Consider the following 15,874-nt stretch of genomic DNA (forward strand, 5'->3'; position numbering starts at 1 on the left):
CTGACAGCCCAGTGCCTCCCTCCTGCTACTGGGCAGTCCTGATAATGGGTGGCCCTATCTTATCATGCTCCCCGGCAGTTACACATTAGCAGTGCCATCTCCAGGGCTTGGCCCAGGAGAGGTGAGATCAGATCCTAGAAAATCAATGAGCATCCCTGGGCACTGAGCATCCCTCGGCACCAAGTATCCCTGGGCTCTGAGCATCCTTTGGCACTGTGCATCCCTGGGCACCACACACTCAGGGCACTGAGAATCCAGGACACAGGCAGGACAAACAGGCTGCAGGCATGAGCTTGGCATAAGAGGTTTTGCACAGCCCCATAGCAGACCGCTCCCAATGGGTCTTTGGGGGGAAAGGAGAGGGGAGGGAAGGGGGGGAGTGGTCTCTGCCCCCTTCCTGGGGCAAAGGGCAGCTGCTATCGCAGCCCACACCGGGCTGTTTGCTCTATCGCCCATTAACTGAGGCATCTTATCCGGAAGGCAGGAGCTGGGGGCAGCGTGGGAGTGCTGGCCAGGTCGGAACATCGATTGCAGCAATGGGAGGGGGTGCTCCAGATAACCCCTGAGACAAATGGCATTCTAATGGGGTCCTCATCCTGGCACCCCTGGCTTGTCTCCAAGGGGAAGAGGGAATGTGGACCGGGGAGGTATCAAGCAAGCTCTGCCTCTTCCCATGCCCCAGGCACCAGGAAAAGGATGAATGTCCTCTTCCAGCTCTCTCATTCTGTCTCAATGATGAGCAACTAGTTGGGGTGCCCCAGGACGATGCGGGGTGACAAAAAAATCCAGCTCTGAGACAAAGAACAGAGCAGGGGTTGCAGGTAGCTCTGGGCACACAAGTGCACCACGCAGCCCTGGGACTATCCCCACACCCCTACTCCAGGGGGCACAGGGGTAGGAAGAGGTGTCTCCTGGCCCCCACGCAGGATGGGGGTGTTGGTGGGTAGCGAGGTGCACTGTCCCCTCCTGAGTGTATGGCACCAGAGGGATGCAGAGCATCCCTGTGCACCCACCCTGCTGTGCGAGGGAGGGAGGGAAGGCGGGAGCACAGCGGGCGGCCTGGCGTGGGGCCGGGGGGCCATGCCGGGGGGGCAGCAGCCAGAGCAGATTGGCTGCCGGTGATGCCTGCGGGCTCCTTTGAAAGGGCAGCGTGGGAGGTGCTGGAGGAGCAGGCAGCGGCCGTGCATCCCTCTCGGCAGGCACGGCGATGCTGCGGGCGAGCAGCCCCGCGGGCACGGTGACACTGGCACTGCTGGCACTGGCATTGGCACCAGGTGAAGGGCAGCACTACGACTACTACGGCTGGCAGCCGGACAGCATGCCCCGCGGGCGCTTCTATGGGCGGGAGCCGCAGTGCGTCGACATCCCAGCGGACATGCAGCTGTGCCACGACGTGGGCTACAAGCGCATGCGGCTGCCCAACCTGCTGGAGCACGAGTCCATGGCTGAGGCCAAGCAGCAGGCCAGCAGCTGGGTGCCGCTGCTCGCCAAGCAGTGCCACACCGACACGCAGCTCTTCCTCTGCTCTCTTTTCGCTCCCGTCTGCCTCGACCGCCCCATCTACCCGTGCCGCTCGCTCTGTGAGGTGGTACGCGACGCCTGCGCACCTGTCATGGAGTCCTATGGCTTCCCCTGGCCCGAAATGCTGCACTGCGGCAAGTTCCCCTCTGACCACGACCTCTGCATTGCTGTGCAGTTTGGGAACAGCCAGGTCACGCCGCCACCAGGTAAGTGGGATGAGCACCGCGATGGGATGGGGATACGCACACATCCCCATGCAGTCCGGGGCAAGTATAGGAGCCCCCATGCCTTCTCCTACAGCCCGAGGCACTTAGCTGCATGCACAGAGCAGGGTGAGCGGCTTGGGAGTGGGATGGGTGCTGGGGGCGAATGTGGGACTGTGGGATTGTCACAGGGCTGTCCCCTTCCTCTCGCCATGTACCATCACAGCCAAGAGCATCCAGCCCTGAGCACTGCACCCGCACCATCCCCTCACTCCTGCAGGCCCCGTCAGGCAGGGGAAGGGGTGTCACCCGAAGGCAGCCTTGGATCCTATCACGTTGTGTTGCCCTTCACCCTGCTGCCACCCTTACCCCAAAGCATCACCAGTAAGCAGGGTGCCCTATTTCCTATCTCTCTTGGGAACTGGGTGCTGAGACTCCAAAACATGCGCTGCCAAATGTCCCTGCATCACCTGGCACAGCTCCCCAGGGACAGAAGGGCTGCTCCCCTTCTGTGTCCCCGCTGAGCTGGTGCAGGTGACAGCCATCAGTGTCTGGTGACAGTGGCTTCTCTGGCCCTGCAGTGCCCAAGATCTGCACCCAGTGTGAGATGGAACACAAGGCAGATGGCATGATGCAGCAGATGTGCTCCAGTGATTTCGGTGAGTAGTCCCCTGATCCCCCAATCTCCCAGCATCCCCAGCTGCCCCCAGAGCAGCCTGAGGAGGTTGGTTAAAGGGCTTGTTTAGGAGGGGACAGCCCCATGGGACACACCCCCTTGGATCCTATGTGCAGGGGATGGGGTGCACCACGAGAGAGGACATCTTGGGGGAATAGGCAGAACTTCGGGGGGGGGGGAGGGTCACTGGGTCCATACTAACTTCACAGTGGTGAAGATGCGCATCAAGGAGGTGATAGAGGAGAACGGGGAGAGGCGTCTGGTGGCTGCCCAGAAGAAGAAGGTGCTGAAGCTGGGTCCCCTCAAGCGCAAGGACACCAAGAAAATGGTGCTGCACATGAGGAACACAGGCTCCTGTCCCTGTCCCCAGCTCGACAACTTAAGTGGCAGCTTCCTGGTGCTGGGGCGCAAGGTGGGCGGCCGCCTGCTGCTCCTCGCCATCTACCCCTGGCAGAAGCACAACAAGGAGATGAAGTTCGCCGTCAAGTTCATGTTTTCCTACCCCTGTCCCCTGTACCATCCCCTGCTCTATGGGGCCGGGCAGCACTAGGGCTCTGTCCTGGGACTCCTGCACTCGCCCTGCTCTGCATCCCCAGTTCTGTAATCAAGCTGTGTTCAAGGAAGCCCTGATCTGCACTCAGGACCCCTGCAGTCTCCTGAGCTCCCCTCCTGCACATAGGACCCCTCAGCTGCACCCCAGACCCTAACTCCCTACCCCTGCCCTGATCCCATACACCCACCCTCTGTGCTACTGCCCCAGCTCCAAAAGCCTTGAGCTGCATGGCCCCAGCTCTCCAGCACCCCACACCCTGGCCTAACCACACTACAGTAAATTATTTTGTCTGAGATAAGCCTGTATCCATATCCTGTGGTTCTTGGGCTCCAAAACCTTGGGGCATCCTGGGGGATGCATAGAAGGAAGGCACAGGGCAGCTCAAGGATCCAAACTTGATACCTGAAGGATCTGGGAAGTAGCCACGTAGGGGCAGGGAAAGAAAGAAGAAAGATGAAGGCTGGAGAATGCATGGAGTGAGGATGGCAACAAGTGTACCCCTCAGCTCTGGGCACCAGGAGTTCCTGCTCTGCAGCATGGGAGCAGGGCAGTCCCGATTTGCCTTCTTCAGAGGCAGCAGGGTCCCCTTCAGTTCTGTTTACCCAGTATTTTTTTTTGGAGTCTGCTGCATTACAGGGCATCCTGGCAGGATACCCAGATACCAGGATATTTACTCGGCACCTGGTGGCCTCACACAGCTTCTCTGGGGGAGGTGAGGGGAACTGAGGCTGCGGGACACCCCCTGCCTGACTTCTCCCCCTGCATTGCACCACCAGCAAGGCACCAGGCACCTGCCCTGTGCTGGGATGAGCCCTACTCCTGTTGTAAACCCAGGCACAGTTACAGCAGGCACCAATGCTGACAGCAGGATATGCTCCTGCCCCACAGCCAGCATAGGAGTGGGGCAGCAACCCCCTGTGACAGCCTGGGGCAGGCGGTTCCTGCCCCCTCCCTTCTCCACAGCCAATGTGGAAAAAAAATACCAAAAAAAAAAAAACTGGGGAAGAAAAATTCAAATATTGGTAGAAGGCATTTTCCAATGAAGCTGCTAAGCAGACTGCCATTGGAATAAACATCATCAATTAAATCATTTACTGCAGAACTCGAAGCACACAAATAAAACCCCATCTCCCACAGCCCGTGTTTATCTGTAGCCCTCTGTATTCTGCGTCATTAGCATCTTTCTGAGGAACACTTAGACATACACGGACATCGCATCCATCTCAACAAGTGTTTTTCTCAAGAAAGACAAGTAACTGCTCTCTGTCCCCCACCACGAGCTGAACTAACCCCCTGCCCCTCTGCACACTGCTTCCCCCACTATGCTGCCTTTGGAGCACACCCAGCACAACGTGGGGATGCCCATCACCACAGAGCTCAGCTTTTCCCGACATTTCCCAAAGGCAGAGCTTGCTCAGGAGGTGGGTCCAGGGGCCTACAGCCAAGAGGATGCCTCAGGCTGGTGGGGAGCACTGGGACCTCTGCCCCCATCCACAGCATGTCTAGGCTCCAGCCCACCCCCCCCATCACCCCAGAGCTGCAGCTGGTTGGCAGGGAGCCCAGCCACAGCCGCTCCCAGCTGCATGGCAGCCAGGGTTGCATTCCTGGGATAGCTGGGAGCTTTGCTGTTCAGCAGGGAAAGGTCACCCTTGTGCGTGTGGGCAGCTGCTGGGACCACCACCTCAGTGGGGCAGGGAGTGAGCCCAGCTGCACCTCACCCCAGGTCCAGCAGGATCAGGCCCCGGCCCAGAGCAGCTCCACACAGCCCTGGGTACAAGGCAAACAAGGCCACAGCAATAAAAACCAAGGTAAGCAAGAGAATGAGGTGGCAATCATGGCCACATATGGGACAGGGGTACCAAGGCCACAGAGGCACCAGGGAGCAGAACAGCATTTGCTGGGGGAAGACAAGAGCCAGCTTTGGGCTGGAGGTTTATTGGTCTTTCTCTATATATTAATCTGTAGTAGAAAGCAGCAGTCACTAAGTACACAGAGCAGCACCAACTCATACCTCTTGTTGCAGTAGCTGCAGACCAATCATACAGCCCTTTTGCCTCCTCTGCTACAGCTGAATATGTGGGATGGGGGGGGGGCATGGAGGGGAGAAACTAAACATGAACACAGTAGGGCCAAGGAGTGATGAGCAACATTTCAGCTGAGCCAGAACCAAGAGTTACATCTCCTGGGAATGCAGGCAGAGCTCTGACTTGATCCCAAAAAACAGTCACCCCGCACAGTGTTCATCAGGGAGGTTGGGAGAGAGCCCTAAGGCTGCCCTGCCCCTCCCAGAAGATGGAGGTAGGAGCAGGAATAGGAAGGATGGCTCCTTCGTCACAGAGCCAGACACCAGGTGAGCTCAGGGCAGGATGCAGTCAGTGCAGGGAGTGTCTCCTGAGCAGCTGCCAGGCCAGGGGGGCAATCACAGCAATGGGGCAGAGCTGTGGGCAGTGCTCTGCTGTAGGAAACAGCTGGTGCAGCACACCGCATGGTGAAGAGTCTGGATCTGCCCTCAGCTCAGCACTGGCAGGGGGAGCAGTGAGTGCTTGTGTCCACTGGCAGGGCAGCACCACACTAGGAACCCAGCAGCCTAGGATCCACTGAGGAAGGGCAGGGCTCCCACTGTCCTTGGGCACGAGGCAGCACAGCCTCCATATGCTGTTGTAGTCATTTGATGAGCATCTGGTTGCATTGAGCACACACGAACACAGTCTCTCTCTGAGCCTCCGGGGCTGGAAAGAAAAGTAGGTGTCAGGATGTCTCCCTTTCCACTGCATCACCCACCAAGGAACGGGGATTTCAGTCACAAAAAACCATCAGGGTTCTGTTTCAAGCCAGACAGCACCTACCCCCACCCACCAGGGCTTGGGCAAATCCTTGCAGCACACAGAACAGGTGGGAGGAGGAAGGCCTGCTCTCCTCCCCCTTCCACTCACCCGTGGCTCCCATCACAGCCTTGGGAACTTTGAATGAGCAACACCTGGAGCAGAAGCTGTTCCCACAGTTGCTGCAGCTCCGCTATGGAAAGAGGTGGAAGCGAGACATTAAGAACACTGGCAGCTGCTGGGTCTGTTCCAGCAAACTCCAGTACCAAGGCAATGCTGGCATTGCTCCCTGATGAAGGAGAGAGTGGGTGCAAGCCCTGAGTCCCCACAGTGACAAGAAATGCCATCCGTCAGTGACACCAGGACTAAACACTGGATCTGCAGGCAGGTATGCTCTAACATCACAGGAAAGAACTGAAGCCACAGGCTGCAGGAGGTTTAGACTGTCATTTCCTATGCTGTTACTCTGGAGGGATTCAAGCTCCAGAGAATCCAAGACATGCATCAGACTAACTCAAGAGGAAAGGGGAGGGAGCCACATGTCTGGAGATCAGGGTGCAGCAGGAGGACTGCAATGCACATCTGGAAAGGGTAAGAGATGCACCCTTCCCAGAACTACATGATGAACAACATATAAAAGGGCTCATTGGGGTGGCTTTGCTCCTTTAGTCATGCACCCTGTGGTGGTTTTGAGTCTTCTTCCCACTTCCTCATGAGCACGCAGGCCAACACATGCTCTACTTCCTAGAAGTGTTCAGGTAACAAGAATGGGCCAAACCAGGGCACAGGAGCATATGTCTTGTATGGCAGCACATCGAGGTTTGGCTTGAGGCAGCTTCCAAAGGAGCAAAAAGGCACAAAGGCTCCCTGCCACCATCTAGGTATGTGACAACACCCAGCACTTAGCTGAAGTCATCCACTGTTGGGCCATGACTGAGAGCAGCCATCCTAGCTACAGGAAAAGCCAGGGCAAGCCAGACATAGCACAAAACTTCTGCCCCAGTGTGGCTAGTGAGCTGGAGAAACTGAAGACTCACCCTCTTCTTCAGCACAGAAAAGGTAGCTCCACAGCCTGTGCAGCTCCCTGAAAGAGACAGAGCAGGGGTCACGCAGAGCTCTGCCACCTGAAATCCTGAGGCACAAAAGCTCTCACATCTGTTGTACAGACCCTCCCAATTCTGCTGCCCCCAGGAGAGCTACAAACACCCCTTCCCCTGAAATCACTGAGGTGCCAGCCCTAGCAGGTAACACACCACTCCGTCCTCTCCCAGCTCAGTGGTCACCACCAGGAGCAGCACAGACCCTGCACTGCAGAGGTTCCCCAAGCAGCACCAGCTCTCAGCCTTACCAAAATTGTTGCTGGGGTAGCGCTTGCGCAGGCGCTCAGTGAGGCGCGACACCTTGCTGCGGATCACATCGTTTTTGCTCATAAAACCGTTGTCTGGGAGGCTGAGATCAAAGTCTGCTGAACACTGAGAGCCCTCATCATCCTCCTATAAGAAGCAAAACCAGATAAGCAGAGGGAAGTAGGGGGGATGTAGGGCAGCCTGCCCCAGAGACAGACGTGAAAACAGGATGCTTCACATGTCAGTGTCACAAGCCACTGCCAAACCAGGGAAAGGCTGCTAACTCCAGCTGGGGAGGGGTGCCTGCTCACACACCCCAGCACAGCAGTACTCACCATGACCAGCAGCTGGTTCTCCTTCCCCCGCAGCATAGGACAGAGAGGAGAGGCAAGTAGAGATGGAGTCAGACTGCAGAGGAGCCCAGCCCCACTCCTGCCCTCCCCAAGCATCCGCTTTGCCCGGTCACAGCAGTCCTCTGCCCCAATTGCCTGGCCTGCAGGCACAACCCACTCCCACCAGGCTCAAACCTCTATGGCGTCCTTGAACTCTTCATCAGGCTCTGCCTCCTCTGCCTCCTCCACACTGCCAGGGGTAAGGTCCTGCAAGAGATTCAGGGCTAGTCCTGTCCTATTTCATCCCCATTCAAAGTAGCTCTAGAATGAAGCACAAGCTCACTGGTAGCCCCATAACGTGAGCATCAAAACATAGGGTTAGCCCCTGCCTCCCCAGGGTGACTCCAAACACACAGCAGAATGGAATGAGGATCACAGTAAAGCAAGGCACCTCCTCAGTAATTCAAGACTGGCTCCCAAGCCAGGCACACAGGCTTCCAGCAAAGCCACTGTGTGCAGATGGACAGAAGCAAAACCAGACCCAAGAGCTGAGCCTGCAGCTCCCACTCCAGTCTCCAAGCCATGCCACCCCTTACCTCTGTGCTGGTGGGTGTGGGGGTCCGGTCTGGTGGGGCATCAGTCAGTAGGGGCTTGGCAGGCTCTGGAGTGTTCTCAAGCGGTCTGGAGCCCAAACTCTGCTCAACTGAGGCCTTCAGCTCCTTTATCACTGGTAAGGGGGGAAACAAGGTTGGACTCCCCTTCTTCCAGCCCCTCCACATACACAACTGCAAGAATGAACCTCCAGTACCCAAGATAGGTCAAGAGTTCCTGCAGAATTCCTCTCCCAGTGCCTTGAGCGCTCTTCAGCTCACACACAGATGTTAGGGTCCTAATGAGCTGGGGACAGGAAGGAATTCCCCACCCGTCCCAGCTCAGACCAGGGAACAGTAGGGGCTCAGACAAAGCTGAGTCAGTCAGATGTTTTGCAGCTCTCCTCCCATCCAACAGGGAACTTGCAGAGTCGTGTCATAGGTTTGCCACAGGCACTGAGAGTATTTCAAGTTGCGTAGAGCCAGGCCAGGGAGGGAAGGTGATGCTCACATACAGGCTGCATTACCAGGTCCCAGAACATCACAGTACAAGGAAAAAGCACCCATGACAGGAGCCACGTGAGATGAGAATCTCACCTTCCAGATCAAGGCCCCAGGACCCCACCACCCATCCTCCTCTGCTAGGCACCAACCCCAGGACCTTAAGTGCCCTCTGAGGTCCAGGCACATGACAGTGTGCTCACAGGAGGTCACTTGCAAAAGATTCACAGAGTTTACAGCATCAAAGGGCCTTTGTACAACCCACTCCACACAGGCCACTCCCAGGAAGAGCTGTTACCTTGGTAAAACTGGCTGTTGCCCAGGAAGAGGGTGCTGTTGAGGATGGCCATGACCCAGCAGAGTGGCAGCAGGTAAAGGATGCAGACAGAGCCCAGCAGTGCTCCATAAAACCTGGGAAAGAGCAGCAGCTCAAAATAAATCAGTTCTTCCCACAGCATAAACCTCACTGCCCCCCTCCTTGTCCTTTTTCTGCTCTCTGAAAACACCAAACACACCAACAGCAGCTCTACAGGCCTGGTACCTGCCCCCACTAAGCCCTACACAGGGAACCCAACGCAGTCCTACTCACTGGGAAGAGACAGCAGGGTTCTCCCAGTACAGCACTCGGTACACCGCCTCACAGCTGCAGCACAGCCCATTCAGGAACTCCTCCAGCTGGATCAAGCTGAAACGAAACCACAAAGCTAAGAAATGGCCCCGTGAACGCACACCCCTGGCTTGCTCTACTCACACAGAACAACTCAGGGAAGGCAATGCCACAGGACAGGAGGGCACCGGACACTCACAAACACTTGACCTGGCTGAGGGCCTCCTGGCGTGAGAGCTGCACCTTGCGCAGGTCTTCACGGCGTACGCTGTGATGTTTCCTGCGCAGCAGCTCCCGCTCCGAGGGCTGGACACAGCACATCTCCTGCAAGTAGCCCAGCAGGGCTGGCAGCAAGATGAGCAGGGCCAGCACGGAGTACCAGGCAGCTGGGAGGAGCGGCACAGCATCAGTTAGCAGGGCAGCGGGATGCAGCCCAGCACTGCCACCTCTTCCCCACCACACACACACATACAAACCTTGGTCGAGGGTGAGCAAGAGGAAATTGAGGCCGAGGCAGACGAGCAGAGAGCACAAGGGTCGCTGCCACCTGAGGGGACAGAGCACGGTGAGGCGCGGCAGCCGTGGCCCCGGACCCGGGCCCAACCCTCACCTACCGGAGAAGGGAGCGGACACCCTCAGCCGCATCCCGCAGCGGCTCCAGGTACAGCTGAAGCCGCCGGTAGCTCCGCACCAGGTCCAGCAGGTCGAAGGCGGCGGCCTTAGGAGGCGATGGCGGCTCCAGCAAAACGTCACCGCTCCCCGTTGTTGTTGTTACGGCTGCTGCTGCTGTTGTCGCTGCTGCTACCGCCGCCTCGGAACCGCCGGCCGACCCATCCCGCTCCACCGCCTGCATACCGGACCCCGCTTCCAGGAAGCAGCCAGTGCGCCGTGACGCCACCCGGAGGCGCGGCACGCAGCCAATCAGAAGAGCCGAGGTGGGGGGTGAGTACGGAAGTCCCGCCCAAGTGATGGCAAAAGGGCGGAAGCGGCGGCGTCCTGGCCGTGGGTGGAGCGGTCTGTGCTGCGCTCGTGCATTGCAGTCTGCGGCTGTGCCCTGAGCTGGGGTTGGTTCGACCCTGAGGCCCAGCTCAGCTTGGAGGACGCTGGAGGAGGCTGGGTTCATCTCTTGTGCACTGCCTTGGCTGCGTGGAAGTGGCCTGCAGAGCAGCCTGCTGTCCTGATTCCACCTTCCTGCGAGCAGGATCCATCTTATGGAGCACAGCCTTGTGTCACGCCAGCACCAGGCAGATCCTGGGCCTCAAAGCACCCAGCCCTGGGAGGTGTCAGTGTCCCTGGCTCTCCCAGCCTGGCAGCACCTAACCCGGGTGGAGACCTTTTCAGCCCAGGAGAATCAAAGCAGCTCTGTGTGGTTCTCATTGCCTGCCATGCAACCCTGGGCTGCAGGAGGAGCCCAGACCCACATCCTTGTGTGTTAAATGGAGATGGATTTGCAGGGTAGACTGTTCTGTGGACTGAGGATTGGTTGTGTGACTGCACTGGGAGATTGTCATCAATCGTTTTATGTCCAGGTTGAGGCAGGTGATGAGTGTGGTTCCCCAGAGGTCCATCCTGGGGCTGCTACGCTTTAACATCTTTATCAGTGATGTAGACAGCAGAATTGAATGTAACCTCAGCAAGTTTGCTGATGACATGAGATGCATGGTGCAGTTGATATGACAGAAGGAAGAAGGGATACCAGCCAGAGGGACCTGGAAAGGTTTGTGAAGTGGGCCTACAGGAACCTGATGAGATTCAACAAAGCAGAGTGTGAAGTATTGTGACTGGGTCATGACAAGCCCAGATACATGAACAGACTGGGAGAAGAATTTGAGAGCGGCCCTGCAGAGAATGGCCTGGGGGTCTTGATGAATGAAAAGCTGGATGTGAGTCAGGAGTGTGTGCTTGCAGCCTGGAAAGACAACAGTATCCTGGGCTGCAACAGCAGGGTAGCAGCAGGGAGAGGAAGGAGATTGTCCCCTTCTGTTCTGCCCTTGTGAGACCCCCTTTAGGGTACTGTATCCAGGCCTGGGACCGTCAGCAAAAGAAGGATGTAGAGCTCTTGAAATTGGTCCAGAGGAGGACCACAATCTATCAGAAGGCTGGAGCACCTCACCTATGGAGACAGGCAAAAAGGGCAGGGCTTGTTCAGTGTGGAGAAGGGAAGGGTTCCAGGAGATCACATTAGAGCATTCCAGTACTTAAAGGAAATTTATCATCAAGAGGGAGACAGACTTTTTGCGTGGTCTGGTAGCAACAGGACAAGGAGAAATGGTTTTAAAATAAAATGGAAAGTTTAAGTTAGATGTTAAGAAGCACTGGCAAAAGTTGCCCAGAGAAGCTGTGGGTGCCACATCCCTGGGGGCACTCGTGGCCAGGCAACCAGCCCACAGCAGAGGAGTGGAACTGTGTGGGCTTTAAGGTTCCTTCCAACCCAACTATTCTATGATTCTATGATACACAAGCACCATCTTCTGCCCCATCCCTGGAGGGAGTAGCAGAGCTGGGGCAGCCCCTGTCCCCAGGGGTAGGGGTCTTATCTCCTTTTCCAGAGTCCAGTGGCTCAGCATCAGGAGTCCACCCAAGGCCCCAGAGCACAGTGGGCCCCTGCAACCACAGCTCCAGGGGGAAAATCTCAAGACTGCAGAGCCAAGTATAAGCTTGGTTCATCTCCTGTCTCCTGCAGGTCACAATCCTGCTACAAAACCCCAGACACCAACCAAGCATAAAAATTGCTTTATTTGGAATGTGAATCCAAAGGCACCAGAGAAGGGGCTGCAGTGGGACAGTGGCAGGTACAACAGGCAGGGTGGGGTTGTGGGGCAAGGCACTTGTGGCAGCGTTAGCCTCAGTGTGCGCAGGCAGCCTGGGTCTCAGGGCTGCACCAGGGGCCAGCAGTGTCTGGGACCAGCCCTGACACAGACTAAGGACAGCACATCCTACCAGGGGGTGGCCCAGGAGCTGTCAGTGTGCCAGAGCACACAGGGATCTGCTGAAACAGCCCTTGGTGATAGAAGCTGTGATCTAGTGCCAACCCAGCCCCTCCAAGCCATTGCTTCTGCTACCCCGACAAAAAGGCACCAGATGACAGCTGCAGGGGACACAGACCTCCAAACTGAGCCTACGCAGGGGCTGGGGCAGTCCTTAGCTGCCCTGAAAGCAACGGGAGAATGTATCCTCAAGCAGGGTGAGGACAGCTGGTAGCCAAGGCAGCTCTGGCATGGTGTTCCTCCAACACTTCCCAGTCTCTGGCTGCTCAATGCTTCCGATGACCCCACACAGCCCCAGCTGGCTGTGGGGCTGGTCCAGGCCTCACTACTGGAGCCCTCCCCTCACAGGCAGACCGCGTCCTACAAGGGCACTGCCGCAGTCACCCTTCAATCACCAGTCTGTGGACAGCACAGGGATGGAGATGGAGCCACGTAGTCACACAACAAAGAGTTTTCCAGGATGATAATCCAAGTGCTGTGAAGCCAGTCAGCACGAGCTGTGCCTGTCCTGGTTGGAGCAGACAGGCCTTGGGTAGGCTTAGGGGCCTCTGCAGTGGGATGGGAGCCCCACTCCCAATGCAGAGCCAGCCCAAAGGATAGGGCACCAGCACCAAGCTCCAGGCTCAGATGACAAAAGCGCCTTTCTCAGCCCAGAGCAGCACAAACCCCAAGGCTGGAGGAATTTGTTGCCCCGCCTTGCTCACAGAGGCGTCCTGCACCACCCTCCCTGCCACCAGCTCCAACAATGATGGGGGCTTTGCCGGGCTCAGCTCCAAGGTCGGATGGGGAACCTGGCGCTGGGGCAGCAGTTGGTGAGGCTGTGCCCAGGGTGGGTAAGAGCTGTGCCCACAGGGTTCCGGGAAGACACCGGACGTGGAGGAGGGGCCCGAACTGGGGAAGCTGAAAGCAGAGCAGAGCCTCCATTAGGCAACGCTGAGGCCACAGGGCTGCCAGCAGGGTAGGGGCTGAGCCCAGCTTTGCTCCACTCCTCCAGCGCAACATCCGTTCCCCCAGGGACAGAGTTGGCACCCACCTGAGTACACCCAGGGCAGGAGTCAGGCAGGGCCCCGCAGGGCTCCCAGCAGTTGTGATCCATTTGGGTGCTCCCAGCTTAGGTCCTTCGATTTGCTTACGTCTGTCAGTCAATCCATGCAGGGTGCAAAGGGGCTGGTGCAGCAATCGGTGGCCTCAATCCTGGTCTCCATCCGTCTGTCCATCCATTTGTGCAGGAGGCAGTGGAGGAAGCGCGGTGCAGCAGCTGGGAGGGGACAGAGCAGAGGGGTCACCACGTCCTAAAGCAGGGCAGCGGTCCGTCCACGTGCAGGAAGCGGGGCAGCCACAGGGCTCAGACGATGTCACGTTGGTCCCGGCAGCGCCGTGCCAGGCAGTAGAGCCCGGAGAAGAGGTACAGGCAGGCAGCCACAGCCCCGCAGACAGCAGCTCCCAGGTAGGCTCCGTAGAGACAGCGTTGGCTGTAGCCCGGCAGGTTGCAGTAGCTCTTTTGCCCGGCTTTGTGGCCCATGATGCCAGCGGCGGCCGTGCAGAGCCCGACACCCAGCACCAGGTCGTGCACCAGATTGGCCAGCAGCCAGCGGGAGCCGAGCCAGGGCACCAGCTCCCAGCGCCCCAGCGCGCTCAGCCCGAAGAGACCCAGCGTGAGCAGCCAGACGAGGACGGCAGCAAAGAGGGCGAAGTGGGCCGCTCCCTCGTACCTGTGGGCCGCCACGGTGAGCCAGAAGGCAGCGCCCACCGCCAGCTGCCCCAGGCGGAGCAGCCCCAGCGGGCTCCGCAGGAAAGCGCGGTGCAGCCCAAGAGAGCCGCGGGGCGGCGGTCCCGGGGGCGGCGGCGGCACGGCCGGGGGAGCCGCGCGGGCCATGGCGGGGCGCTGCCGGCTGCGGGACGGGAGGGACTCGGCGCCCCGGCAGCACTTAGTGAGGGCGGCTGGCCGCTGCCCAACATCTGGCGTCGAGCGGGCCTCCCCGCACGGGGCCTCTCTCCTCCCCCGTCCCGCCTCCCGCCGGCCCACCGCGCTCATGGGGCCCCGCGGCCGCCCCCCGCCGCCTCCTCTCCCCGCGGCCGCCGCGTCCCCCCAGCACGGGGCCGGGGAGCTCTGCGGGACATCGCGCGCGGAGAACGGAGGAGCGCGCCGTTAGGGAGCGCGCCCCGGGGTTCCCTCGTTACGTCACGCGGGATTTCCCTTCGGGCTGACGCGCGCCGCTCAGGCCCGTCCGCCCGCCCCTCCCGCGCCTTATTGACGACGCAGGCGCCACGTGGCCCTCCCATCCGCCGGGCGGTGCGGACACGCCCCCTCCCGACGGCGATTGGACCGTAAGGAGAAAAGCGGGCGCGGATTGGCGGCACCGCGCGGGGCGGGGCGGGCCCCGCGAGTGAATGGACGGGGCGCGCGGCGCGGAGCGGAGCGGCGGCGGCACCTCGGCTCGGTGGCGGCGCAGAGCGGAGCGGCCCCGGGAGCGAGGCGGCCGCCCCCAGGTCAGTGCGCGGGGCTGGCGGACGCGAGGCGGGGGGTGACGGGAGCGGTGCGTCACGGCGGGGACGGCGCACCGGGCGCCGACCTGAGCCGGGCCCTCCCGCGTTCCTGGGCGCGCCGCTGGCAGCCCGCCCGGGGAAGCTGCGGCCGCGGCGGGGCGGAGCCTCACGCCGTCCCTCCGGTGTCCGCAGCGGCCGGGGCATGGGAACGCCGGCCTCGGTCGCGAGCGATCCTCCGGGGCGAGCGGCGCCCGTTGCCCGCGGCCGCAAGCGGGCCTCGGCCAACATCTTCCAGGGCGTAGGGCTGCCGGAGCTGCGCAGCCTGTTCCAGAGCGGCGGGGCCGAGAAGCCCGAGGAACGCGCCCGCCTCGTCTGGCGCTACGCGGGGCAGCGCCGCATGGCACGGGCTCTGCGGCAGCTCCGGCGGCGGAGAGCGGCGCGGCGCGGCGGTGGAACGGCGGCATTACAGCGCTTCGGCCGCCTCCGGTAGGTGTGGGCCGGGGCGGCAGGGGAACCGTGGCCGGGACGTGCCCCACTCACTGCCGCCTGTTTCCACAGGATCACCGATAAGGAGCCCGACGGGGACGGTGGGGAGCCCGCAGCAGCACTGAGATCGGGAACCGAGCCTGCCACCCTGACCGGGCACACCGAGTGTACCGGACACGAGTGCAGTGGTTAATAAAAGGTGAATGGCAGTGTCTACGTGAGGCTTTGTGGCTGTGACAGCGGTCCCAGTTGCTGCAATGGACCCGGCACCAGGTGAACAGCCCCAACCCCAGTCCAGAATGCTGCTGAGACAATAAGAAGGCCATGTGAACTGCAGCTCTGTTATTCAGACAGTTGCATGGTTTAAATACATTACATACATTTCTACAGTGCATTAGAACAATACATTTGGGGTCAGTCAGAGATGTAGCCAGGCCTGGGAGGTGAGGTCTCAATTCTACACCCCTGTGCTTTCAGCACCCTCAGGGCATTCACTGCTGAGCTCCTTGTGCACATAAGTGAGCTGCCCTCCCCTCACAGCCCCAAGCAGCACAGTCCCAGCCTTCACTTCCTTCCCAACCCGCAGGGCTGGCAAACAGGAAAGCGAGACCCAACCCCAGCTTTCCACAGCACAGGGAAAGTCACAGCTCAAGGCAAGCAGATGCAGGCAGCAGCCCTGGTACCGTTTTATACAAGACAGCTCAGCAGCTCTGGGGGAAGAGGGAGCACTAACTGCCTCACAACAACCCCCACACACACACAC

General features: G+C 59.5%; 4 protein-coding genes across 5 annotated transcripts; 2 read left to right on the forward strand and 2 right to left on the reverse strand.

The window, feature by feature from the left end:
* The first annotated feature begins 1,207 nt into the window (after positions 1 to 1,207).
* SFRP5 (secreted frizzled related protein 5) lies at positions 1,208 to 3,352 on the forward strand. Its single transcript, XM_065746067.1, has 3 exons — positions 1,208 to 1,727; positions 2,306 to 2,383; positions 2,610 to 3,352. Exons 1-3 carry the CDS (start codon positions 1,208 to 1,210, stop codon positions 2,948 to 2,950), a joined length of 939 nt encoding a protein of 312 aa, XP_065602139.1. The 3' UTR covers positions 2,951 to 3,352.
* A 2,090-nt stretch (positions 3,353 to 5,442) lies between these two features.
* ZFYVE27 (zinc finger FYVE-type containing 27) lies at positions 5,443 to 10,004 on the reverse strand. Its single transcript, XM_065746098.1, has 12 exons — positions 9,766 to 10,004; positions 9,628 to 9,698; positions 9,351 to 9,537; positions 9,134 to 9,229; positions 8,843 to 8,955; positions 8,050 to 8,180; positions 7,649 to 7,720; positions 7,457 to 7,477; positions 7,124 to 7,268; positions 6,813 to 6,859; positions 5,887 to 5,968; positions 5,443 to 5,682 (listed from the first exon to the last, which is right to left on the reverse strand). Exons 1-12 carry the CDS (start codon positions 10,002 to 10,004, stop codon positions 5,618 to 5,620), a joined length of 1,269 nt encoding a protein of 422 aa, XP_065602170.1. The 3' UTR covers positions 5,443 to 5,617.
* Positions 10,005 to 11,868: 1,864 nt separating this feature from the next.
* Positions 11,869 to 14,222, reverse strand: MARVELD1 (MARVEL domain containing 1). Its single transcript, XM_065746075.1, has 2 exons — positions 13,172 to 14,222; positions 11,869 to 13,038 (listed from the first exon to the last, which is right to left on the reverse strand). Exon 1 carries the CDS (start codon positions 14,171 to 14,173, stop codon positions 13,484 to 13,486), a length of 690 nt encoding a protein of 229 aa, XP_065602147.1. The 5' UTR covers positions 14,174 to 14,222; the 3' UTR covers positions 11,869 to 13,038; positions 13,172 to 13,483.
* Positions 14,223 to 14,356: 134 nt separating this feature from the next.
* AVPI1 (arginine vasopressin induced 1) lies at positions 14,357 to 15,804 on the forward strand. 2 transcript variants are annotated; one of them, XM_065746077.1, is made up of 3 exons: positions 14,357 to 14,628; positions 14,818 to 15,111; positions 15,184 to 15,804. In XM_065746077.1, the coding sequence occupies exons 2-3, from the start codon at positions 14,828 to 14,830 to the stop codon at positions 15,302 to 15,304; spliced, it is 405 nt and encodes a 134-aa protein (XP_065602149.1). In that variant the 5' UTR covers positions 14,357 to 14,628; positions 14,818 to 14,827; the 3' UTR covers positions 15,305 to 15,804. The 2 variants fall into 2 exon arrangements, with proteins under 2 accessions (XP_065602149.1, XP_065602148.1); XM_065746076.1 differs by having other exon boundaries at positions 14,357 to 15,111.
* The last annotated feature ends 70 nt before the right edge of the window (positions 15,805 to 15,874 follow it).

This window comes from Cyrtonyx montezumae, unplaced genomic scaffold (genome assembly GCF_038088225.1).
Source record: "Cyrtonyx montezumae isolate F1298 unplaced genomic scaffold, pur_monq_1.0 scaffold_4, whole genome shotgun sequence".
Classification (NCBI taxonomy): Eukaryota; Metazoa; Chordata; class Aves; order Galliformes; family Odontophoridae; genus Cyrtonyx; species Cyrtonyx montezumae.